General features: G+C 53.0%; 4 protein-coding genes and 1 non-coding gene across 5 annotated transcripts; 3 read left to right on the top strand and 2 right to left on the bottom strand.

The window, feature by feature from the left end:
* Nucleotides 1–964: 964 nt before the first annotated feature.
* Nucleotides 965–7,728, top strand: TGME49_253800 (ribosomal protein L15, putative). The gene is made up of 7 exons (XM_018781027.1): nt 965–2,706; nt 3,208–3,389; nt 4,093–4,167; nt 4,812–4,887; nt 5,679–5,846; nt 6,209–6,362; nt 6,740–7,728. Exons 1-7 carry the CDS (start codon nt 1,615–1,617, stop codon nt 6,907–6,909), a joined length of 1,917 nt encoding a protein of 638 aa, XP_018638164.1. The 5' UTR covers nt 965–1,614; the 3' UTR covers nt 6,910–7,728.
* On the bottom strand, nt 7,465–16,256 carry TGME49_253810 (hypothetical protein). Its single transcript, XM_002369396.2, has 8 exons — nt 13,718–16,256; nt 12,070–13,256; nt 11,404–11,458; nt 11,164–11,235; nt 10,846–10,886; nt 10,330–10,428; nt 9,341–9,658; nt 7,465–8,950 (listed from the first exon to the last, which is right to left on the bottom strand). Exons 1-8 carry the CDS (start codon nt 15,243–15,245, stop codon nt 8,330–8,332), a joined length of 3,921 nt encoding a protein of 1,306 aa, XP_002369437.1. The 5' UTR covers nt 15,246–16,256; the 3' UTR covers nt 7,465–8,329.
* Nucleotides 16,257–18,461: 2,205 nt separating this feature from the next.
* On the top strand, nt 18,462–20,906 carry TGME49_253820 (hypothetical protein). Its single transcript, XM_002369397.1, has 4 exons — nt 18,462–18,955; nt 19,242–19,382; nt 19,812–19,949; nt 20,387–20,906. Exons 1-4 carry the CDS (start codon nt 18,725–18,727, stop codon nt 20,555–20,557), a joined length of 681 nt encoding a protein of 226 aa, XP_002369438.1. The 5' UTR covers nt 18,462–18,724; the 3' UTR covers nt 20,558–20,906.
* A 588-nt stretch (nt 20,907–21,494) lies between these two features.
* Nucleotides 21,495–23,642, top strand: TGME49_253830 (hypothetical protein). The gene is made up of 2 exons (XM_002369398.2): nt 21,495–22,655; nt 23,083–23,642. The coding sequence occupies exons 1-2, from the start codon at nt 21,899–21,901 to the stop codon at nt 23,253–23,255; spliced, it is 930 nt and encodes a 309-aa protein (XP_002369439.1). The 5' UTR covers nt 21,495–21,898; the 3' UTR covers nt 23,256–23,642.
* Nucleotides 23,643–24,747: 1,105 nt separating this feature from the next.
* Nucleotides 24,748–24,820, bottom strand: TGME49_253840. The gene has a single exon. It is a non-coding gene; the product is annotated as a tRNA-Thr (tRNA).
* Between the last annotated feature and the right edge of the window lie 109 nt (nt 24,821–24,929).

Below are 24,929 nucleotides of genomic sequence, written 5' to 3' on the forward strand. Positions count from 1 at the left end.
GGATATGTATTAGAGTTCTCTTTTTGTCTCGACTTCTCCGTCTGGCTTCCGGTCGCAGCGCGCCTCTATGGAAAGCTACGGCAAGGCGGGAAGCCTGTGCCACCGGAAGTTTGCCGTTCCATTGTTCAGCTAAAGGTGACTGCGCGCCGAGCTTGGAACTGAACCTGGTGATACTTGTTCGACACAAAATGCAACAATTGTAACGCACTGGCAGCTTAGGATTATGGGGAACAAAGATTGTTTGTGTTTGGCAAGACTCAGAAGGGCACGGGCTTCTTTCACACTTATGGAATGCTTCTTGTCCAGTTCTGTAGAACACTGTCCCTGAATTCCAGCGGAGGCGTCAGTAATTATTGGTCTCACCAATTCCGTACAGCATGAAAGACTGTGAATGAAAGAGAGGAAACGGCCTAGTCGGAGAATTTAGTAGTCACTGTAGCGGACATCTGTGACACTCCACTCATCAAAAGCAAGATCTCAATAGATTCCTTCTACAGCTTAATCCCGTCGTCGCCTTGTTAGAGAGAGACGACGTGCATGGTACCCTACCTTTTCCTGTAGACTACTTCATTTTTGGCATCGAACACAGGGGCACCAAATCAGCTTCCAGCGGGCCGGCCTAGCGGTCGCACGGGACCGAATTCAGACTGACGAGAGATATGCTTGCCACCCCTCGGAACACAAGTGTTCTGACCAAGTTGCTCATTCGTGCCCCTTTTCTACCTCTCTTACTCGCTGAAATCTATCGCGCAACTCAATGCACGCACTGCTGGTGGGTGGGGAATACTTGTTGCGGAATTCATTTGATGTTCTCGACCGCAACTGATTTCCATTTGTTGGTATGTGGGGCTCCTTTTCACAGCGCCCAGCTTTGCGCATCATCCTGTTGGGTCGCGTACGCCTAACGCTGCCCCATTCTTTGTCTTTAAGTACTTACACTTTCGGCTATCAAAGGGACAGATCGCTGTCTGGACGTTGTTCATAACTCGTCCATTGTCGAGCGACTCCTTTTGATTTTCCGTGTTCTGCTATAACGCATTGCTTCTCCCGCACATAGTCTGGTTCGACAAGTCGTGCCGAGCAGCCCCTGAAGCGCTGTCCAAGGTCGGGCTTCGACGGTGTCACAACATACAGATTTGCGTTTTCGGTCGAGAGACTACAGTTTTCCCAGCGATCTCATTTACTGGGTGATCGGGAGGCCTCGCACTAACTCAGCTAGTTACGCCCTAACTTTGCACACGAATTCGATTATCGTCGCCTGGCAGCCAGAACCGGCGGTGAATTGGGCCAGACAACGCACGCATGAATGCCGTTCTTGTGTGGTGAAACACCCGGATGATGTTCATTTCTTCCAACGTTTTCCAACACAAAGAAGGCACTCTCGGACGTGATCTCTCGGCTGGGCATAAGTCGGGTACTGTCCTGGTGCTGCACCCGTTGCCATCACTCAAAGAGGGAGAGAAACCCGCCGAAAAGAAGACACTGGGCCAGTAGACCAGGCATTCTCCCGTGGCTGTTCTTCTGCCTTTCGCCACCCTAAAACGAAACTTGTTTGCCTCACTTTATTGAAGTTCTTTTTCGCGCGTCTCCAGTTTCCTCCCCCTTGTCCCAACGATGGGACAAGCGGGGGTGAGCCCCCGCTTTTCGGCGTGTCTTTCGAGGAGCGCGAAGCAGAGCGTAACCCTAAGGAACCATTATTCTATGCGTGTGGCGTCGGGCCCATGTTTAGCGCCATGCAGTCTTATATATTCGCGTTGTTTACTGCCGCTTCCAGTTCGCACCGTCCCTGTTTCGTCGTCCCTGGTCTGGGGCACCTCACGGTCCCCCGTTGCTGCTTTTTGTCTTCGCCCGCTGTCCTCTGTCTCCTCTTGTGTCCCTCGTTTCCCCAGCTCTTCGCGAAACCCTGAGTCTCCTCGTCTGTCGACGGGGCTTCGCTCTCCTCCCGGGTCCTTCCTGGATCCGACATCTCAAATGCGACAAGTCGCGCGAGGGTCTTGCCAGTCTTTCTCGTCGCTGAACCTTCAGAACGCTTCCTTCCACTCCTGTTATATGTTTATCTCCCGCTCTCTCCCGGCGCATCTTGTTCCACGTGTCTCAAGTGCATGCGTGGCTTCCTCAGTCGCGTCTCCGCCTTGTCTCTCGCCCTGCGGTATCACTGCAGTTCCCTTGCGGCGAGGGGGTTTGGCCCCACACGCTAAAGAGCCTGTCCGTGGCACCTGCACAGACCGCGAGATTTCTGCTTCTTCCTATGCTGCCGCATCTGTCTATCCTAAAGGGTACGGCCGCGGCACCGTCCCTGCCGTCTCCGTTTCACCTTCCTCATCTGCTTATCTTCTCGCTCCTTGTGAATCTGCCCACACTCGTGTGGCCTCGTATGTCGCCGCCGCAGGTGGCGTGCCTAGGCGCGGCTCGTCACCCTTTTGTCGTCCCTTTTGCCGGTTGTCGCAGCCGCGCCTAGAATCTGGGGGTCCCCCAGGAGCCGCAGAGAGAGACACAGATCGAGTGAAGAAAGAAGGTGGACGACACAGGGAAGGGAGAAATGCAGAGCGCGGAGACGCAGACGGTGGAACGAGTGCACTGCGAGTCACGCGAGAGCAGTTCCATGATGGGTCTAGGGGCCTGTTTCGCCCGCATCCCTTCAATCGACGTTTCGCCAGGGTTCGCAAGCCTGTCTTTCCGATAGAGGCAAGAAACCTAAGGCTTATGGTAAGCGTACCTCTCAGCTGGGCACCAGAAGAACCTGACCTTGTCAAATCGAGATTCATATCTGTAATGGATCCAGAGGGAAACATCAGAGAAGGGCACCTCCCCCTGCTCAGCAAACGTGAAGGAGCTGACGTGATGGGACCTTTCCTTTAACAGTCTGCTCTCACCGTGCGCTGGCGCGCTTGTGGCATTTTATTGTCTCTCCATTGCCTCTGCTTGGGCAAGGTGAGAGATGGAAGGTTTGCGAAGGAGCCGCGGAAGGAAGACAGATGTAAGGCAGATAGGGTCTGTCTCGCATCTCCTTCGTTCCTGTCGCTCGTGTTCGTGTGTATTGATTGCGTCTGTTGCACGATCTTCGCTCTGTGAGTTTCCCCTCAACTTGCCTGGCAGTTGTCATTTCTGTGCCCTCACTGGCGTTGTCTCCCTCTCGTCCGCCTCCGTTGCCTTCCTTTCTTGTTCTTTGTCTTACTGTCGCCTTCCGTGTCTTCGTTCTCTGCTCAGTACAAGCGCAAATCGAAGCGACGCCGAGGAAGGGGAGACAAAAGCAACGCGAAGGGTATCAGATGGAAGCACGTTCACCAGCAGGCTGGACGCTACAAGGGCCCTCGAAGTCGCACGTTTGAGGGTGGGAAGCTGCCTCTTTACAGACGCATTCCCAAGTGGCCAGATGCCTGGCTTGCCCGGTAAGAGCGGCTCATTCGATTTGCAACAGGTAGATGAGGAGACTCAAGCACTGACTTGCGGGTATTCAGCTACATCTATACATGCGTATGGATATGTTTCACACGATGCCAACTCGTCGTGGGCGAACTCGAAGCCTATTGCCGCTAACGCGTCTGGAAACACCTTCGCTCCTTTCCGGCGTCCATATCCCACATAAAACGGCTTCGTCCGTGAACGGCTTTTTCAGTGTTCACAGTGAAGGTCTGTGTCTCTGTTGATGCGTGTGTATAGTGAAGGCGCTGCGTGTAGGGGACACACGCCGCACAAGTCCACTTTCCGCCTGAACGTGAATCCAGCTCCAGGCTGTTTTCCATTGGCTATAAACAGCTGCTGGGACTTAAAGCACAGTGTGTCGTGAACGTTTGTTCGTGCGTCCATTTGCGCATGCGAGTGTCGCCTTTCTAAGAGCTATCCGATGCCCAAAGACCCTGAGCAGTACTGAGGCATCGCGGGCGACAACTCTCTGAGTTTCTCCCGTCGTGTCTTCTTCGTCCACACTCGCGCAGGTGTCTCTACACAAAGCGCTCCCCCGCGGTTTCGTTCGAGTGTGTTTTGAGGAGTTCGAATGAGAGAGGGGGGGAGGCGGGAAGTGCCGGTTGATACTCGTCGGGTTTGTTTGGTACACCAAGCGGCGTCTAACTTCCCCTTGTGCGGCGTTCTCAGGCAGCGGAAGGTGCTGGAGCCTCTGAACCTGGCAAAGCTGCGGACATTCATTGAGAGCGGTCGCCTCGATACGAGGTGAGTCACCGTAGACCAGAGCGCACCGTTGCCTCCACGGGTTTGCCGTGACCTGCTGAGGCGAGCAAGCCCGTAGCTGGTACCCCCTTTGCTGCCGGCAAACTATGAAGACCACTGGCATCCCGGATACTTTCTGGCAGTCCCGGAAGCTATCCGTACCTTTCGAACGTTTTCTGTGCGTCCACCGACGCATCTCTCCGTGCGCGCACAGATTTTTCCATCTATATTTGAATATACATATATGTACGTACGTGCATATATATGCTCAGATAGTAGAGAGAAAGAGTAAGCAAGGGGCAAACAGATGCTGTTGTCCGGCTGTTCATGTGAGCCTTCTGGGGACTTTTTTTCAGCACCCATCAACCAGATGTTGTCTGTACAAAAAAGATCGGAGTGTATGCGAGTGCATCTGCTTCTGAAGGACTGCTTGGGGCTCTGTGCATTGAACGCTGGCCAGTATCTGGCCTTGCAAGGCCTCCGTCACTCGAGCGAGTCTCGCAAGAGAATGGGCGCCCGAAGGTAACGCGGGTTTCCGCGTACAAAGCCATCGCTGGACTGGACACAATTTCGACTTTCGCAAGCCGGCACTGACTCTCCTATCTCGTTCCCGGTTGCTCTTTGTGTATCCCTCTTGCCTGCTTCAGATTCACCATCACCCAGCGGCATCTGAACGACAGTCGATGTGTGAAAGTGAAGAACGGCGTTAGCCTTTTCAATGTGGTACGTCACCCCCCCCTCTTTAATGGATCTACTGTGGAGTCCATTCTCGTTTTTCTATCTCCAAGCCTTTCGTTCCTTCTTCTTTCCTGCTGGTGGCTTCACTCCTCCCTTCTGCCGTTTCTCCACGCGCTTTGCCTCTTCAGACAGGGCCCTCCCCTGAACTGTTCAACGTACCGTTTGTGTTTGCCTGCATGTCGAGCCGGAAGTGACGCTCTTCTTTTTCGTCTGCTTCGCGCTCCCGGAACCGTGGAGAAAATCGATCGGTATCGGGCATTCTTGATTTCGTGTGACGCCGTTTTGGTGCATCGAAAGTGTCTCGCCGTTTTTGCGTGTTTCATGCTTCTTTCCATTTTCACATCGCTGCGCCTCCCTTTCGTTTTTTGTCTCCCCACCGCGATGCGTCTAACCCCCGAGACCACGGCTAGAGAGAAACTGTCCTTGTTGTGTTTTCCGTCTGTGTCGCTTTTCCCCTCATCGCGTACTTGCCTGTCGGTCGAGGACCCTGGCTTCATAAGACGCCATTCCCTTCCTTCTGTTTTCTTCGCATCCTCTCCGGTCGCTTCTTCTCGGTGTCTATCTTTCTCTGCCACCGGTTTATTTTCTTTGTGATCCTTTACCGTCCTCGCGCGCTCTCGTCTGCTTCCTCCATTGGTTCGGGGAGTATTGCGTCCGTCCTGTTGTCTTGCTTGCTCTTTCCTACGACATCTGCACAATCTACGGCGTGCTTTCTGGCCTGCGCCGCCTGTGCATGCATCTGTTGTGTTTGCCTTTTTTCCTGAATACGCTCTCAGAACGATTACCCCTTCCCCTACAAAATCAGCATTGAAGTGGCAGGCGCCGATCAGTCGTCGATTGACGCCATTCGCCGTGTTGGCGGCGAGGTCATCATTGTCTATCGGAATCGTCTCAATCTGCGGGCTCACATTAAACCCTACAAGTTTGAGGTTCTTCCCAAAACAGTGAGACATTGCATGCTTGGCAGGTTTTCCGAGCAAGCCGCGTTCAGGTTCGTGGCAGTCGATGCTGTCTCTTCTTAAAACTCTCCGTACTCGTCCACCGGCTTGTCTCCCGCGTCTGTTCAGGCTGCCAGTCTGGCGTGAAACCCGCTTTCTTTGGCTTTTCTGTGAAACGTTTTTTCGCCTTCCTTTGCGTGTCCGCTACGAGGCGTCCTCGTATCTTGGTGGGGATTCCCGCTCTTCTGTCTGTGTCTTGTTCGGCTGTTCCCCCTAGACCTCCGTCCCGAGCTGCAGAGGGGTAAGGAAAAAAGCGCGAAAACACGCTGAAGCTTCAGACACATGTCGTCTCTTTTTGCCTTTTTTAGGCGAGACCGAATCTGGAAATGGTACACTATCTGGAGAAGATGCGAGCACGCGGCTGCGTTGTGAAATACGTGAAGCCCCAGTGGCTGATTGATGAAGAGAAAAGCTTAAAGACGGAGCTTGCGGAGTTCGAGGCAGAAGCTCTTATTGCGAAAGGTCAGTTGACGGTTTCTTTGACAGACAGACGCATTTCCGGATCAGGTGTTCAGACATCATCACATGTGTACAGAAAAGCCGATCTGGAGCGCCTTACAGAAAGAGAAAAGCATCCGGAATGAAACACAAATACGTCTGAAAATCAGAGAGAAGCGCTGACTTCGGCGTCTGAACAGAGGCGTCGCGACCACCCCGGAGACATGCGCATGCGGTTGGCGCACAGAGGAATCGATCTCTAGGCCCTCCGACATAGCTGGGCAATACGTAGAGATTCACTTCTGGTTACACAGATGTGTAGATACCAGGCGTGATGCCGCATTTTACCCTGTGTCCATGCTGAACTAGCGATATCGCTGTCTCTCGTAACGTCATTTCAGGGGAAGCTATTGAGAGAGGCGACCCTGATTTGCGCGAGAGCGTCGACGACCTGCAACAGCGCCTCCTGAAGCGCTTCCGCCTGCGGGAGACGCGCGCGGCGGAGTTGCTCCGCCACCAGGAGGCTGGCGAAAAGGACCAGGCAGCAGTGGATGAAGAAACGAGAGAGTGACTGGCGTGCATGCAAGGGCGAGACCGTGTAGAAAAGTAGCGACTTAAGAGTGATGATTCTCGCCTCCCCGAGAGAGGAACGCGGGAACCGGTGCGACCTATAGCGAGAACAAAAGGTCCACGAGAACTTTCCGCAATCTGAAAAGAAGTTCAAGAGCGAACACGTGCCACACACCTACTCGGGGAGAGCTGGATGGCTGGATAACAAGCGACCGGGCTTTTGGGGTCGGGGTGGTTCTTTTTTCACACCGAAAGGCGAAAGACTCTAGCCCATTCTTCGGCGGCGCCGATGTGGAAGGCGGCGATGACTACTCGAGTGATCTAGTGATGCTCGTCAATTGCCCGTTTCACCCGGGATAGGAGCCCCAGGCTCTGCAGTGTCTAATGCCACCCGAATGCTTTTTGCAATGTCGATGGCGTGGTGGGCCTTCAGGCCATCACATGCACGGATATATTTACATATACGTCTTTGTATATGTATGTATACGCATGCCTCTTGACGTATATATATACATATATATATATATATATATATATATGCAGATATCGATATATTTGGATTCGAGGCCTTCAGGAGCATCTTTGAAGAGGCAGGGTGTTCAACAATGTCACTTCTTGCCGCCGTTTGGCAGAGACGTAATATCTTTCGTCGAGGCAGCGGCCTCCTGCCGTCGAGTTCTCTTCTGTCTTCAGTGCATAGGAGCGACACCAGGAAAGCGTCACTTGCTCGAGCCTGTTTTTTTTCGAGAGGTGCGGGTCCACCGTCCTGCACATCGACGGGGAAGAACACGCAGGACTCTTCTCGAAACTGAAGTTACTCGCAGTAGCCTCGGTGCCACAGGTGCCTTTCCACACACACGTGCGACACACGATTTGCATGCAGTTTTCAAAATGCCAAAAAGGTTGGTTTCTCGCCGGTGCCGAGAACCGAAGTTGAAAACATCTCAGAGGGGAGTGGAACGGCAACCTCCTGCTGAGGTGGGTTTGCTTCCCAGTTCAAAACTCTTTGAAACAACGCACTCCTCACCGTACAGCACAGTACGTGTGATGACGGATCGCCATCACCACAACTCAGCCGGAGGAGAGAGGCGAGCAAAAACAGGCGTCTCCTTGCTGAGCCGCCCCTCTCTGACACCTCCTCTCCAATGGGTTCTGTCTCGAAACGTACTTCTTTGTCGACAACTCACCCGAGATGTGTCTCTCCTTTGTTTTGTGTGGCGCGGAAAACAAAACTTCTTCCCAGTTTCGCTTTCCAACGTTGCCCCGCGCATTTTACTTCCTCGCTGCCAGGCGCGCTGTGGCGACGCCACCAGACGCAGTTCCTCCACCTCCACCGTATAGACACCTCCCGTTCTAGATCGACAGCATAAAACCACACAGAGGGCAATCTACGCCGCAGTGCGACTCATGAAGGTTCGTTTTCACTGAAGGAAATTGAGGAGGTCGTCGTTGACGTTACAAGCAAGGTCGTCACGAAGGGCGGAAGCCTCGCTCACTCCCGTCGCGTACCCAGTTACATGCGTCAGGTCTTCAGATCGTCTCTCCTCTTGCCCTCTGCGGTCCTGCGGTTCTCCTCCTGTTCTTCGCAGCTCTTCACGAGAGGCGTTCCAGGCTACACTCATGGATGTCGGCGTACCTCTTAGTCTCCTGGCTCTCTCGTCGCCCAGAGTCTCTTCGCTTCCTCGTTTCCCTCGTTCGGCCTCGGCTTCGTCCGACCGGCTCTGCGCCTTCGAGGGGTCCCTCCCGTCAGACATTGCTTGTCTAGAAAGGCCTAGACGTCCGTTGGCGCCGCGAGCGCCTGAGCACAAGGCCGCAGCGCACGGCTCTCCGCGTCTCAGCAGGCACTCGCTAGAGGAATTCGCAGACAAGACAGGCCAGTCAGCAGGGGACTTCTCTGTGGAGCGTAGACACGCCGCCTGTTCTGGTCGCGCCCTCGACGGCGAGAGGAGCGTGAGTGGGCCTGGAGGGTCCTCCAGCAGATCTTCGAGACTCGCTCGGTCCTGAGACTGAAAGGCGTCGTCCTCGGTCCTCTCCACACCTCGCTGAAGAGAGAGAAAGGACAGGCTGAGACCGGGTGACCAGGCAGTGGAAGGTGGCGTCCAGTCCCAACGGTCACAGTACTGACGCGTCCTAGACAACCACCAAGAATGTGAAGTTCGGGAACACAAATGCGACCCCTTTGTTGTGTCCTCGCCCATTTGCAGCGGCTCTCTTTGGCCCCTCCCCCCCTCCACGCGTGGATATAAATGTCAGAACAGGAGACAGGTCCACATGCAGCAGCAGGAACGACTGCATGACCAGATCCGTTCAGGTTTCCACGCACGCGCATGCGGTGCTCATGTGTGCAATGCATCTACACGGACCTATGTCGGAGGAGTTGCTACCTCTGAACGGATGCTTTCTCCTCGTTCCTTTTAATTCATCTCCCTTACCCTACTTCCTTCGTCGTTGGAGCGGAGGATGTTTTCCGCTCCCTTCCGGGTCGCCGCGGTGAGTGGCTGCGCCGGTCCTGCGCCACTGGAGGGCTCCGCAGCACGCCCTGTCGATTCAGCTGATGTACGGGGGACGGGAGAAGACGAGGAAGCCAAAGGACGAGAACCAGTAGGTGGCGAAGAGAACGAAGGAGCGAGCGGGGGCAAATTGCCGGGCGCAGAACGCCTCTGGATCTGAAACGGTCCAGAGCGGCGCGGCGAAAGATCGCGGAGCTGCTCTCTCACAGCTGCACAGATCGAGGTGTATCTGGCCAGGACCTGCGAGAGAGACACGCCGAAACGACAAAGAAACAGAGATACAATCAGCGGCACTCATGCGGAAAATTGAGCATTTTGCTTTAGAAAGAAAGAAAAATGGAAGAATCGCCGAACATGTGGAACCAAGAAACTCAACACGAAAAACGGTTGGCTCTCCATTCGACATTCGAAACTTCGAAACGGAAGCGGCATTGCGCGAATGACCAAGATCCGTTCCTACAGACGATTCTCTCGCTGTTTCCTATTCGTCCACACTGCAACAACTTCCTGTTATCTTTTCAGTCTTTCCAGTTCTGATCAGCTATGCACTTCCCATTCGCTGGATTCGAGAAACTCTCCAGTTCTCTTTTGGATGCCGCCCGGCTCCGTCTCCGTTATGCGCCCTGTTTTGCTCTGTGTCGGGTGGTGTCTTTGTTTCATTCTCTGTTAATAAGCCTCCGATGGGCCCTCTTCCGTACTCTTTCGGCCTCGCTTCTTCTTCTCTCTTTCGCTGTTCGGTGACCACTGCCCGTTTTGTCCTACGTTTGCTGCCGTTCCTTTCTCCCTCTCTCTCTGCTCCTCTGTCGGCTTTTCCGCGCCATCCTTCCTTGTGTCCTCCGCCTTCGCCTTTCGTGTTTCTCTGCCCGTTTTTATCTGTCCGCTGTCGAGTTTGCGCTGCTTTGCTGCCTCACCCTTTTGTGTTCCTCCAGAGTGTCCTGCAGGTCTGCCTTCTCCTCCTCAAGTGCCGCGGCTGCCGCTCGCAAACGCTTCGCCTCTTCTAGCCACTCTCTCTGATGAGGAAAGGACAAGGCAAGTCCACTTCCCTCGACAGGTTTTCAATCCCAACCGTGGCATCTGCCTTCTCGAGCCTGCCGTCTGTCATCGATTCCGCCCACCCCCCAGGTGACACTCGCACACACATATCACAGGAACCGCGTGGAACTGAGGTGTCCAGACAGTGGGCTTTTTTACGCATGCAAAGGCCCTTGTTGCCTCCAGGGAAGCCACAAATAACCGCCGCAAAGGCCGTTTCTGAGAGATTATCATCGGCTCTCAGCCGATTTCGCGTGGAACAGGCAACAGCAGCGGCCCTCTCCACACAAGCTGTCCATCCCTCCCACGACGCATCCTCCGGTGACACTTTCGTTTTTGTTCTTCGTAACCTTCTGCTTCTCCTCTCGTCGCCTCTGTCAAGTGGCTCCTCTTACCTCACGACACTGCTGCCGTTCCTCCTGCTGTCGAGCCGTCGCTGCAGCAAAGAGGAGAGAAGGGCAGAGAAGGAAAGATAGACTCGACAGAACGAAGGCACGAAGCGGCAAACGGAAATGCCAGTAGTAAGAGAAAAGCACAAATACAGAAGGACTGGCATCATGAGGGACACTGAAGACGCGCAGCTCATGACCGAGAAAGAAGTGAGAGGGGAAGAACGTGACGGGTGCAAGGAAAAGAAGCATACAACCATGCACGACGCATTCCCTTCATGCAGTCGACTTTCGTTCTTCTCTCTTCGAATCTGACGCGAGTACCTCTTAGAGCTTCGATCTCGGCTTCGCGCTGGGCAGCGCGTTCCTCTAAGGTCCCGATAGTCGCGTCAGCAGCTGCACAGAGAAAACAAAGGCGAAGCATCTTTCCCTTTCTGCTGCAATTGCGACTCTGACAAAGTGTCGTTTTGGTTGGAGACACCGTGAGTCGAGAAAAAAAGACACCCACACGAACAAAGCTTCGCTCAGCGGTGACGGTAAGCGACAACCTACGACAAAACCTACCTTTCCACTTCTCTCTGGCTTCTTGTAGGGATCGGTCCAGCGTCGTGAATTCCTCCTGGAAAAAATGCACCGGCAGTCGCAAACACGGGAGGGAGGGACGAAGCCCAGAACTTGAAGGGCGTTGAAAATGCGGGCGGAGGAAGCACGCGGGGGACTCGAATCGAGGGAGAGGCATCGATGCTGAGAAAGAAGACCCTGGGCTGGGAACCAGACGATAGAGCTGCGGTGGCACCTCTTGCCATGGCCCAGAGTTCGGTCCTTGTGTGACTGTTGCTCCTTCCACATCTCGCCGTTCTCTTGCTCTCATGTCCAGAGTTAGCTTCTGTTTCAATTTTCCATGTCTCTGTGGCCTCTGCGCGCCTGGGCCTCCAGTGCGTCAGCCTGTGCACAACCTTCCTCTGTCGGAAGTCTTCCTCCTTCCCCCGTACTCTTTTCCTTGTACTCTTTTCCTTCAACCTTGTGTGCGTGACACAGGAGAAGGGTGTGTGTGGAAACCTGTGATAGATAAATACGTCTTGAATTACTGTATTTTGCCGGGAAAATGTCAATCCCACGTGCGAATTTTAAGTCTTCCTTGAACGATTCGCCCCCTAAACAAGGCCACGAGAAGCGTTGGCTTTTAAGCCTACGGCTGAAACTGAATCTGGAGCCCTGTCTGTGTCTTACCTGCCTCTGTTGTTCCGTGTTTCTCAGTTCCTCGTTTTCAACCAAGAGCTGTTGAATCTCGTCCTCGAGCTCTCGCTTTTCTTTCACGAGTTTCTGCAACTGCTGCGCGAGTCGGCCGGCGCCCTTCTCTCGGCCGCTCTCACGGGTCGAGCAACCGATGTCGTTCGACCAGCTCTCGCAAGGCGTCGAACAAAGCCTGTCTCTGTCTCGTGTTTCTTCTGCCTCACCTACGAGGCGCATCTTCTTCTTCTCTCTCTCCTCAGTCCCGCACTCGCCTTCACGGGCGCGCGTCGGCGCAGACAACGACACAGCGGATGCATGCGCAGGGCGACGGAGAGCCTGAGCAGAGGCGGAAGCGGCGGATGCCGAAACGGGAGCAGCTGCCATCGAGGACGACTGCGAACGAGACGACCCCTGGGGAGGGTCTTCCGAGGGAAACTGGAGATCGAGAAGCTCAGCGGAGGTTGCCAGGAGAGAGGAACATGTTACACTGTTCGGCCGAAGCGACAGATTGCCGCTTACCTCTTGTCCCTCTTGAGTGCCTCGGGGGTCCTGGTCCTTCTTTTGGTTAGCTTCGAACGGCCCGTTGACAACGCAGTTTTCCCTCTCGCTCTCCCTCTCTCTATCAGGTCCTCTCGTCTGCGCTCGCTGAATCTGAAACTCGACCGTCCCTGTGGACGCGACACTGCCACCCGGGGCACACGAGGCCGACGCCCCTCGAGCATCGGGTTCTACCCTGTTCGGGAGTGAAGACAGATGAGGCTCCTTCATCTTCTGAGCAGTCGGACCCTCAGAGCGAGCTCGAAGTTGCATCCGCTCCGCCTCCATAGCGGCGCAGTCTGGACGCTCCTGTCCTCTGGAAGTCGCGCGCTCGTCTCTGGAAAGCAACACCTGCGCACTGTTCCCCTTCGGATCGAAGGCAGACGTCGAACTGACAGAAGGAGGGTACCCCAGCGGCGATTCCCCGTGCTTGTCGGTCCGCGAGGACAGAGAGAAAGCGGGACTGCCCCCAGGGCATCCCCCCATCGGCTCCACCACCGCGGGACTGCACCCAGCAGACCGAGCCGAAGAGAGAGAAGCCGAGGAAGAAGACGACGGAGAGAGAAGAGAAGTGGATGGCTGAATTCGACGCCATTTAATCGACAGGGCCCATCGAAACGCTGCGACTGGTTGCTCGGAGGGAACATCTGAAGATGGCGGAAAAAAAGATTTCACAAACAAAAACTGGGAATGAAACCTGAAATACCTGAAGTTCTTGAATGACCACAGACTCTGTACGGCAGAGTGGAGCAAGCACGTCGCGCAAAAACGCTCTTCAACTTTCGAGTTCACACCGACGCCAGGTAACAACGCACAGTTCTGTGCCTTCTATCTACGTCCCGTTTCTCTTCTGGACATCCTGATCTCTCTTCCTATCCTTATCCTTTCTTTTCTTCCTCCTCGCTCGCGCGCTACCCCTCGTTTCTCGGTAGTCTCCTCCTCTCCCCTGCTGTCGCGCTGTGTCCGTTCCACGTCTCCATCCACCGGTTTAGTTTATCGACCTTCGTGTCTTCTTCGAACCCTCTACGGCTCTGGTCTCTTCCTCGCTCTCTGCTTATCACCCAACATGTTTCTGCCCCTGCTTTCCCCCTCTGCGGCGGGGACTTACACTGCTTGCTCAGGGCGAGGGTGGCCTTGCCTGGCCACACTGAAGCGCCCTGTTGTTTCTGAAGTTTCTTGCCGCCGATCCAGGTCCCGTTCGTCGACTCATCTGCCACTTGGAGCTCGACAAACGGGAATTTCTCCACAGTGTCTAGAACCGCCGCGACGCTCAGCTGCTCTTCGCCTTCGGATGGCGAACGCCCCTCATCCGTTGCGCCTGTGTCCTCACGTCGTTTCCTTCCCTCCGCGGCAAGCGAAACCATTGCTTGGGCCAGGTTCGTCCGCGTCAGCAGACTCGTCAGCTGAGGACGCCAGAACGCGGCGACCCGTGGATCCGACTGTGGACGCAAAATGGCGGCGGTGCCAGGCAGGGCCGAAGAGCCGAAACACGACGCAGCAGGCGCCTGGCTGTCGCTCTGGTCCCCTGCGGTCGGCGGGCCGAGCTGCTCTGTGCCGAGGAGGTCTGAATCCTCGGCGTCGAAAACGAGAAAGTGACCCCACGCATGCCTCGGAGCCCCTCCACGGTCCGCGGCGCCGCTTTGCTGGGAGCCTCCCGCAAAAGGCGCACCCCCGGAAGGACAGGGGAACGCGGTATGTTGCTGGCTATTCTTCGCATCCGACCCAACCGTTTCGTGGCACGAGACGGCTGAGGCAAGAGGCAGAGTCCCGCTGCCTCCACTTGCGCACTTGGAGGCAGCAAGGACGGCTTCCGTCAACGCCACGAGGCGGTCGGTGTCTATACTCCAGTGCAGGCGACAGTGGACTCCACTGACGACCTGGTTTTTGAGTCGCAGAACACTCTTTTGCTTCCTTCCAAGGAAGGCAGAGCCCCGAGCAACTCTCGAAGAACTGCCTTCACCACTGTTTTCCCTTTCTTCTCGCTGTCTCTCTCCACCGGGGTCTCCGCTCTCCGGCGCGGACACCGGAAGCAAATACCTCACCGTAAGAGACTGGCGACACGCATCCTTGTCTGCATGCGACGCGGCTGGACTGGGCACCCAGGGATACTGGGAACGGGGAGAAAAGGCCGACGGCGAGGGAAGGGTCTTCACGAGGCACGAGAAAGCGGGCTGCCTCTCGGACGCCTTCCCGCCGCTTCCTCCACCGCGACTGCAAGGATCCACCGCGCCGCCGTAGATCGGCAGAGAAACAGCGAGAGCAGCAGAGGCCACTTGAGGAGGAGGGATTTGAGACGCAGAGATCGACGGCTGGCTACTCACGGCTTCCCGGACCTCTCCGCCTTTTTTAGGGCCTTCCTTCAGGCCTCCGGTGAGGGCGGCAGGCAAACGATCTTGCAGACTGGCCTCGAGCGATTCGCGCACAGCTGCCGTAGTTGCCGCCAGCTTCTCTTGTCGCGTCTGAATGCCAGGATCCGTGCATGACTGAAGCGAGAAAAGAAGAAGTTCATAGGAAATCTCTAGAGAACAGGGCGAAGAGATGCTCGCGCAGTCTCCAGACACTCTGACGTCGGCCACCTTCGCAGGCGGCTCGCCCCCAGGGGGTGGGCGGCACCTCAGCTGTTCTTCACTCTCCATTCATTCGTTCCTCGTTTTCGTCTGACACGCGGACTCGTCCCCAACTATGTCCAGGCTTGCACCCGAAAGAGTTGAAAAGCATGCGCGTAGGAAAAGTTTCGAGAGATGTGACGGTTTCTGCCTCCCAGTTCGAACTGTTAGGTCCTGTACACACCTAGACTCCACACAGACACCTCTTGCACGCGCGCCGTCTTGGACGTACAGAATAGTAATAAGAGGGAACGGACACGGGGGAATCGCTCCTTGTAAATCCGCTGTGGGTACGGAAACGATGAGCTGAAATCACCGAAGGCTCATTGTTCGCGGCCCCTGTTAGCGGTTCCGCTCACATTTGGAACTGCGTACTTGCTTCCCGCATTCCCAGTCACTCTCGACGCCTGAGCGTGGTAAATAACGGTCACCCTCTGGGACCTTTTGAGACTGGAGAGTTTTTTGAGTAGAAAAGGTAATTGAGTGTGTGCGAACCTCAAGTTCAGGCGCCATTTACGTCCACGTCAAAGGAAAGGCGAAGTCTGCGCACTGCGAAGATTGTTGCACTCCCTCAAAGAGGGATCCCAATAGGACACGAAAAAAATGGGTAACACCGCGAAGAAAGAACGAGACCTCCTTCCAAAGAAAGTGAAGGTAATACGTTTTTCTGCTGAGCAGCATCGATCTGGGCACACGTTCCATGTCAGAGTTGGGAGGCCAGGCATTCAGTATAGGAGATAATATGGGGCTGCGGCGCGCACCGCTAAAAGCGTCTAGGAGACGGAGATGGTACAACAAAGAAACTAAACAGGAAAATAGTAAGCAGGTGACTGCTTATCCAACGAACAGCTTAGCTAGGTGTCGCGGGCGACGCCCGCAAGACGTAGCATATTGGTAGACGCTGCATCAAAAAAGACAGAGTGTGACGAGCGTGCCGCGACAGCAGAAGGAGATGGCTAACCGTCAGGAAAAAAAGGAAGTGTCTAGCTCTTGTCTGGCAGGGTGCTACTGATCCGAAGGAACTTCCATTTTCAACACATCTCCAGTTGTCTTCTAGTTGGATGAAGAAAACGCGCAAAGATTTGCCAACGGCATGCGCTGCACACGCTGTGCCGGCAGCGACGCCTCCGAGAACGAAGCAATCCCGCGACACCCTGGGTCTGTTTGTGTCTATACAGAATCACCGGTGCACACTCTGTAATCATGATGTAATCATGATGCTGTAGCCATTAATGCTTTCACATCCTATTGCGTTGCCCCAGCTTCTGGGTTCGGGAGCTGGGAGGCCAGGTGAAGTTGGAGTCCTTTTAGTACAAATAAGCGGTGAACGGAGTCCCGCAAGCTTCGACGCTATATTCAACGGGCAGCCTGATTGAAACGTGCATTTCCGCAAGACTCTAGACTTGAGTGAGTAAGAGCTTGTAGACGTGTTGCATTGAAGGAAACGCATCAAACATTCATGTGTGTCCGAATTGATCCTGAAGACTGCAGTGTAGTTCTCCACTGCATCTGCATTTTCTCGACAACGTCAACGTAGGAGACCGCCCGGAGGGTGTTGGGCTATAGAAAAAGTCCACAGTAGCGGTTTGAAAAGATCTCGAATGAAGCACTGGAGTATACTACTTGCAAATATAGGAAAGAAGAGAGTTGCGGGGACTTGGCAGAACTTTTTCGAACGCTAACCTGTCGTGAACAGTATTGCGGACACGATGCGCGATCGATTAAAGGCCTTCTCGGACAAAGCATCCATTACGACGACCTTCATGGCGAAAGGGTGAACACACACCCCGATACCGTGGCACTTACGAACCAGAATGTGTCTTAACGGTTCGAGCTCCCGCGTTCTTTTTGAGAATGCTATGAAAGACACGTAGATGCTCAGGATCAAGCAAAAAACGGACCGCATGCCACCTGTTCCTTCAGGCAGCATTGACAGGAGCTTTCACTATCTTCAGAGACATCGCTAAGAACACATCAGTGGAAACCGAAACGAGGGGTGAGCATTCTCCTCACAATCGGTTGCTTTCAGTATGTCACTGCCGATGCAGCGCCCCATAGCAGGCTATACCCTACAGGAATGCGATCGGTGAAGTGGATCCCGATTTTAGTGTTCACGCCAGTTCGTGAAATAAAAGGCTTTCTGTTTCGATGATATGTTTTAGACGAGATATTTTTGTAGAAAATAGAAACGGGGCTTTCCGCCGTACGGAAAACAATCGAAACGACTGTTAGGCATGGCTACTGTGCTGGGTCTTTGGTGTCCGCCTTTAGAGAGCCATGCACCTTCCCCTAAAACGAAAGGTTTTGCATTCATGAAGAGAACCCCCTTCATTGTGGTAAATAAAGATGCATAGTGAAGCTTCGGCCGGGTGTATGTCTCGGTTTTTAATGAACGGTTGTTCACCAGGTGCCATTACTTGGCGCTGGCATCGTTTGAGTTACATCGATCACAATCCTGTGGCTAGGGCAAAGGCACCGTGCCATACCAGTTTGTCAAGCGTATCTTTCAGAAGCAAAAGCCAAGCTTGTTTCTTTAGTGGGACTTTGAAGTATGTGTTCGACATTTGCCACTCGTATCACCCGGAGAGTTTTCTCCCCATTCGCACAATGTACCATCTTGTCTGAATAACATACCGTCTCTAAGACCACTATGCAAGCACTGTGCTCTCCCCAGGGAAGATGAATATATTCTTATTCAATATCTGGCTCAAGTTTGTAGTGGCACAGGGATATCTGGCAGGACTGCGGCGCTCCCCCAAAGCCTACTCAAAGGGAACATCCTCAAGAAAATCATGCTGTACTATAGCCCTGTAAAGGAGACAATTTTCGCCGTCAAACATGACGTCGAAGAGGTTCAACTGTGCAACGAACAAAGCGCGAAAGACGGTATCGAAGTCATCCCGTGGGAGCGCTTGACCTTCAGGCCATTCTGTCTGCACGCAAAAAAGGCATTTTCCGCGGCGTGCCGCTCCCTCAAGCGGAGGGTCAGCTCGCTTCGGTAGAGAACCACGGCAACCAAAATGGTGTTTAACCTGAATTTTCTAGCCACTGTCGAGAGGAACGTCGTCACACAGGAAAGTCAATTGAAGACGCGGTAAAATCACCACGTCCAAGCATCGTGAACCGAAGCTGTGCCACTAGCAGTACGCGAACGACTCTGAGGCGTGCGACGAACGCTGCGTCTCGATGCTCCCCTCACCAGCAGTGGTTGGCAAGCGGGTACACATAGCGCCACTTTTGCAGCCGTTGCGTCGCATGATCCTCGACCGTGGCGTAAACATGATTTGCAAACTTCAGCATTTGCAGAAGCGCGAGTGGAGGCCACGTGTAGTCGAAAAGTCATTGGCTGGTTCAAGCGCGAGTCCCGTTAGGTTGTTCGATTGACGCGTGGTCGCCGCCGCAGCTGCAGCCGCTATTTGCAGGTCAACGACGCCGTTAGGTTTTTGGTTATCTGCTGTTTTGAGTTTTTGTCGTTTGTGAGTTTCGTTTTTTCACTGGGGGTACGAACGATGGAGGGAGCAAAGAGAGATTCATCCGGAGGCATGTTCGAGACCAGTGTTCAACCACAGGACACCCGCGAGATGGACGAAAACCTTCAAGAACGTAAAAATGTCTTTTCGGAAGGCGCGCCAGAGGAGGCATCCGATCAAGTGATGGCGCCACCTGTAAGGAGCAGACGCCGGAGTACGGTCCTTGGCCCGGAGAACGCTGGTCTCTACCTTGAGTTCGACGACGCGCAGGTGAGCTGGCGTCGTTGTTGGTGCTGTTATCATTTGGGAGTGACATTCTGCACCAGGTGACTGCCCTCCCGTCGGCAACAACCTGGAATGTGTACGTGTGCAAGACGAGGCACTGCCTTTGCCGACCAAGAAACTAGTTAGTAGCCAGAGTCTAGGCTTGTGTGTTGATTTCGGGGCATTTGCTGAAGTGTCGTTGTGCAGCCATGTCATCACGCCGCTCCGCCCGTCTGTAGCTGAGAGCCCACTGACAATTCCGCGCTACGTATTCTCTGTTGTTCTTTTTCAGAAGAAGTGGATCGGCCAATGGCATTCTGGGGTACTAGAAGACGCTGTCGCTTTCATGCGCCCAACAGTGAAGGTTCCACAGTTTAAATACACGCAGGCGGAAAAGGTCGTTTTGAAAAGCGGGAAGGTTCCGATGAGAGATGTGAGTGGCGATGTCAATCAACTGGAGGCCAGCGTTCCTTGCCTCTCAGTTTGTGGAGCCAGTCGGATGCCCACGGTTGTTTGAACTGGACAGCAGAGCATGGATGTTACAAAAGCAAACCGCGGATACAGTAGATGATCATGGTAGCTGTTCGGATCGCCTCGCACTTTGTTTGCTCTATTTCAGTGGTTTCACACTTTTGAGGACTAGCAGATGGGTAACTTTTAGCGGAGTGGCAATGCTGATAACACGGCCAAGGCAGCTACTTCCTCCGCTCCGTGGGACTGTACCGTAAACACGGACGTCATACCAAAGCAGTCACACGTTTACGTCTGATTCCGGATACAGGCGGTTCCTGGTGTGTGTAACTCTGTCACAGACAGGAGTCTTTAACCGCGCAGCTCTCATCCGACGGTGTGTGGATTTCAGGAACGGAAAGATTTTTTAGAGGGTCTCTGCTTGTTTGTCAAGCTGGCGAAAGAATATAGAGGCGACATCTTGATTATTTCGAAAGCTGATCTGGATGAAAGAGATGTCATGCTACTGGGTTTGACCGACGGCCAGGAGGTATGTGTTGACTTATTCTAACATTTTGAGACGACATGGAAGGATACCAGAAACAGCTAGTACGCCTTGGATTGTTGTATAGTTATCTCACGGTTTTGTGTGTATCTCCATAATTTCACGTCGCGCACACTAACTAAGAACCGCCTGCGCATGCACCCGTTTTGACACAGAAGCCTCTAGATGGAAGCCGCGTAGTGGTGGTACGTCCGTCCAGAAAAGCTCCAGTACATGTCGCAGCATGCCCTTTCTCCGACTCCTTCCATTGTTTTTGGTCATCGCATCGCTTGGCAATACTGGGACACTAATATATATGGTTGTGGCGGGGTGTGGCTTCCAATTTCTTTGAAGATTGCGCCGACCCAAGTCCCACGCGGTGTTCCGAGGCGTGTAGCAGCTGTTTTTAGGACGAGTGATGCTATATGTGTGTCATTTTCCAGATAAGAAGTTACAACACCGAGGATGTTTTCTGTTCGGCGAAAGATCTGGTGGCTGTGGCAGTTGTGCCAACTTCGTCGATATCTTTCAAGGCAAAAACTATGGATGTGCCCATTTTTGTTGGAATTGCTGAGCGAGAGGGAGGTTTTGCAGTCAGCTTTGCAAATCGTTAGACCCAAATCTAACTCTGATGAGTTTTGTACACAGCAGTTTCCATTCTGGCCTTCCGTAACTCCAGAGACGGGATGGGCCTACCCGTTAGACGTGGAGAAATAAGAGTGTTATTCTGTAACTTTTTGCGCCGACGTACCGTCAAGTTTCTGAGCCTCTATGCGCATTCCTTTGTTCTCGATGTTGCGGAGCTGCGACTTCGCAGCAGATTCGCTTTTAAGCAGCGTCCCTGTACTAACTTCGCTTGCCACACAACGTGGTTAACGTTTTGCAGCAGTAACTGTCCTTCTGGAGTTCATGCCAGCTACCTGCTACGGGTATCTTACGTGTGCTGGAATTACTACGCGCTTGTACTTGGAATCCTGCCATGCCAAAGCTTGTGCACAGCAAACATCTGAAGGACCGGAAGTGGAATTGAATGACCGGTGTTGTGAGAGAGGAATAAGGAGTATGATTGTGGCTGATTGCCCGTTCGCAACATAGGTTCCTTTTGGTTGTCAGTCAGATAGGGTGGTTACGAAGCAATTCCTAGATGGTAGCCAACATCCTTCTAGACGCATACGACCATGTATTTGCGACAAGATGGAACAAGAGTAACACGCTATTCTCGAACGCGGCCGTTAACATGGTCCAAAAGAAAAAAACTGGCTGAATTGAGTTTTTCGTTTTTGCTGTTGTTCGCACCTGCTTAGGCACATAGAGGATCTCCACTATCACTAGTCTTACGTGTATATAGCTGCTAGCTCCTTCCCTTCTCTGAATACCGAAAATGCGTTGCTTTGCCTCGGTTATCTAGACACTGTAACACATAATAGGTTGCTGTGTACCTCCGGCATGGAGCGCCTCTATTGTTCTGGCACTCAATACCACAAACTCTCATTCATCCAGCCTCATGGATGCTAGGGTTACTTAGATATTTGTCGCTGGTGAGGGATGAAACGCACACAATAGGCTTCACTTAAAATCAAAGCGTAGTATGCGGACAGTAGACGCGAGAGGACAGGGCGATTCAGCGCATGCAGGAACAATGCTTCTACGCTGTAGTGGATTCTATGGTGATGCGCACCACTGTGACGACTCCGTTCTCAAACAAAGGTGATCCACCATAAAAGCCCATCACAAGTGTCTCTTAATCATACTCTATAGGGGGTTCTAGTGCACCCAACGACGGCTGACTGCTTGCATGCGGTACGTGCCATCGCTTCCTCACGGGGCTGGTGGCGTTTTCGTCTCTTTTGCCCCGTTCTGTTTTTCTTTCGGTCCATTTTCTCTTGTGAGTGCGTAGTAGAAAGCTGGTGCTTCTGTAAGTTCCTTCCTCGGCTCTCCTGGATGAGCACTCCCGAATGCCTGCCAAGCCAATCGCCACCGTGCAACCGATGCCGGCTGCTCGCGTTTTTTTCGATTTGCGGAGGGTGTCCTCCATCTGTGCGCTGCCGCCCCCGTCGAAGAGTATCGCTGGGTTCGTCGCAGTGTCGAACCAGGCTCTCTCAACTCGGGAAACTCCTTCAGTCACACTCTGCCCCCTCCCGTCGTTCGGACAGCCTCTTCTATGCCGAGATGTGCCTGCAGAAGAGGCACCCGGCGTGAATTGTCTCACTCGTCGGCAAGAAAAGTGTGTATTCGGTTCACGGAGGCGACCCTCAGGATACTTCTCTCTGCCTATTTCAGATGATACTGTTCCAAAGCACAGCAGGATCTCCTGCCGTCAACTTCCTGCCCCACGGACACTCGAGACTGTGAATCGGACCCCAGCCTCGCAGTGCGGCTCCCGTGATGAGTCAGAGTTAACAGAACAGAGCGAAGGAGATTCGATGTGTCGACTGAGGAGGACGCATAAAAGTAGGACCGCGCTAATTACCACTTGTTCAACAGAGACTAGTGGAGCTGTCGATGCAAACGTTTTGTGTCGAGAAAAGCCAACGACTTGTTGCTCGAAAGTCGAAGACAGGAGTCAGACAAATATTTCGCAGTTTTTTCTGACATCTTGGCTCCGTTTGTCACCGGTACTGCTCGCCGGACACAAACACTCCGAATCCGTGCTGCAGCAGTTCTATAACCGCTTACCTGTGAGGAAGCGATTTCTGAAGGCAATTCGCAAAGGTGAGCGTCGGCGGAAGTTTCGCAAGAAACGAAATGCACTTTTAACATGCCGTTGTTACCCCCAGTGTATCGGAGTGTGCACATAAACAGTGTGAACACCGAGGTGTCGTTAGACAATCTTCTCGTAGTCTAGGTATTTCAAATCGGTATCGTATTGTGCATGGGGGGTTTCAGTCCATCGGTCGGCATGCATGCACCGCGTTTCTCACATAGAATGCACTTCACTCCTGTTGCGTTTTTTTCTCGCCGTGCCCCATCTACTTGGGTCGTTACACTTGTCCAACGCTCGAGCGAGTGCGCTCCTCAGAGACTGTCATGTGAAGGATATGGTAGTATCAGTGGAACTTTTCCGTACAGTGATCCGCTGGTTGTCGAACAGAGTCAAAGACCTCCCAGCGGAAGGCGACACCTATGCGTTGATATGCAGGAACGCTTATCTGGGACAAGGGCCAGGTGAAGATTCCTCCAATTGCGATGCAGGGCTACGGCCTTCCTAACAAACTGGTTCTCCCGCATCAGAAGGAGTTCAATAACAAACTGCCTAAATTTAAGGGAAAGATCAACCAGCTCAAGGCAACCAGGATCTGGTTCCAGGACTAGCGCCTTCGGTGTGTCCTTTTGACATCCGATCGACCGATGATAGTGCACCTGTCCCAGTGAACTCGGTGTGTCTCACGTTAGCCGCTCACGTCTGCCTGTCCCTTGTGCAACCTTGACATTGGCGATACGCGTTAAAAAACGCAGCTGTCGTTGTTGTCCTGAGAGAAAGCTCTTTTTCTCTAGAAGATTTCCCTGTCCGGGTTTGCGGAAAAGGTGTCGAAAATCTCTCCAACGAAACCCCTGTACTCCATTGATAGGAATCAATCTTCATTCTGCCATTGTTTCTCTTTACTCACTGCGAGAGGTAAAAGTATGAAACCGTCGTTTATGTGTGCCCGAGAGACTTGCGCTAGCCGTGTCGCCAAAATGAAAGTAGTCTGTGCCGACAATTCGTTCACATGTTGCACATGCCGATTCAGTCTGCACTGACACATTCGCGGGACACGTTCGGCGTTCTTGTTGAAGCTCTGCGTTATCGGCCGAACACAGTAGCAGACGTTTCCGAGTAGAGCTTTATGCCAGACTTATAGACAAATTTAACCGTTTTACTATTCACTGAGTTTCGAGTCAGCGAGGTGTACCGCAAACACAGCAAAAGCGGGATTACACAAGCTATCACGATACAGTTACACACTGCAAAAGAAAATGGACCCTATAGGGCAACTGACCAGCTCATAAGCGACTTGGACTCAAGCATATGCTTTCCTGAATAAGGAAAGATGTAGCATTTTGCGAATGACATGACAAAATTGGATTGCAAATGCCTAGTGCTGCAAAAATGTCAGTGTCTTTGCGTACAAGTCTAAGGCGACCACACAAGCTCATGCAGTCAAATAAGCGACATCTGAATACAGCGACTACTGATGCAAAGCCTAGCATTTGCAGCACAGGACGCGACGAGCGCTCCAGTTAACTGTTCTATGTGCTTGCGGACCGAGCTGACAAAGGGAACTCTGACCCAAGGAACCAGGTGTTTTGTCACGATTTGTTGATAGCGCTCAGGACTACCCGTCTAAATACGTGCTTTTTCCCTCCGAACGAGTGTTTCTTCGCGAACTATTCAGGAGAACCTTCGGGTTTCGTGAATGTAATGAGGCAAAGGAGTTGCTTGACTGACTAGAATATCTCGACCCTTGACCTGCCGCGTTAAGTGAGACGCGAGTGTGTAAGAGACAACACTAGCAAAGGGAAGCTGGTTGTCGATCCTACGATTTTCTTTGACACATCTGGAACTCTGCTGTCCAAATACTTTTTCGCTGCAGGGACACATATTTATGCCGCCGAAAATCTGCGCTGTTATAATCCTGACGGAGAACGTGTGCAAACATACACGAAGTCGATGCTAATTGCTCATGTGGCAGGAAACAGCCTCTAAATGTGGAAACTCGTTCGTCGAGAGAAGTATCACAGCCACCAATGAAGGTAGAAACAATGGAAAAGGCAGGTGGATGTAAACGACAGAGCGACCGAAAAAGTTGTGCTCCTAAATGAGAGCCACCTGTGGGAATCGAACCCACGACCTTTTGATTACGAATCAAATGCACTACCAACTATGCTAAGGTGGCTGCGACAATGTTTTCAGAGCATGCGACAGTTCCGCGGTGGTGAAGAATTGAAGTCACAGCTCAGAGATATGTAACCTGAAGATTTGCCCGTTTTCGCTCAAATGAAATG

The sequence above is a fragment of the Toxoplasma gondii genome, chromosome III, assembly GCF_000006565.2.
Source record: "Toxoplasma gondii ME49 chromosome III, whole genome shotgun sequence".
Lineage (NCBI taxonomy): Eukaryota > Apicomplexa > Conoidasida > Eucoccidiorida > Sarcocystidae > Toxoplasma > Toxoplasma gondii.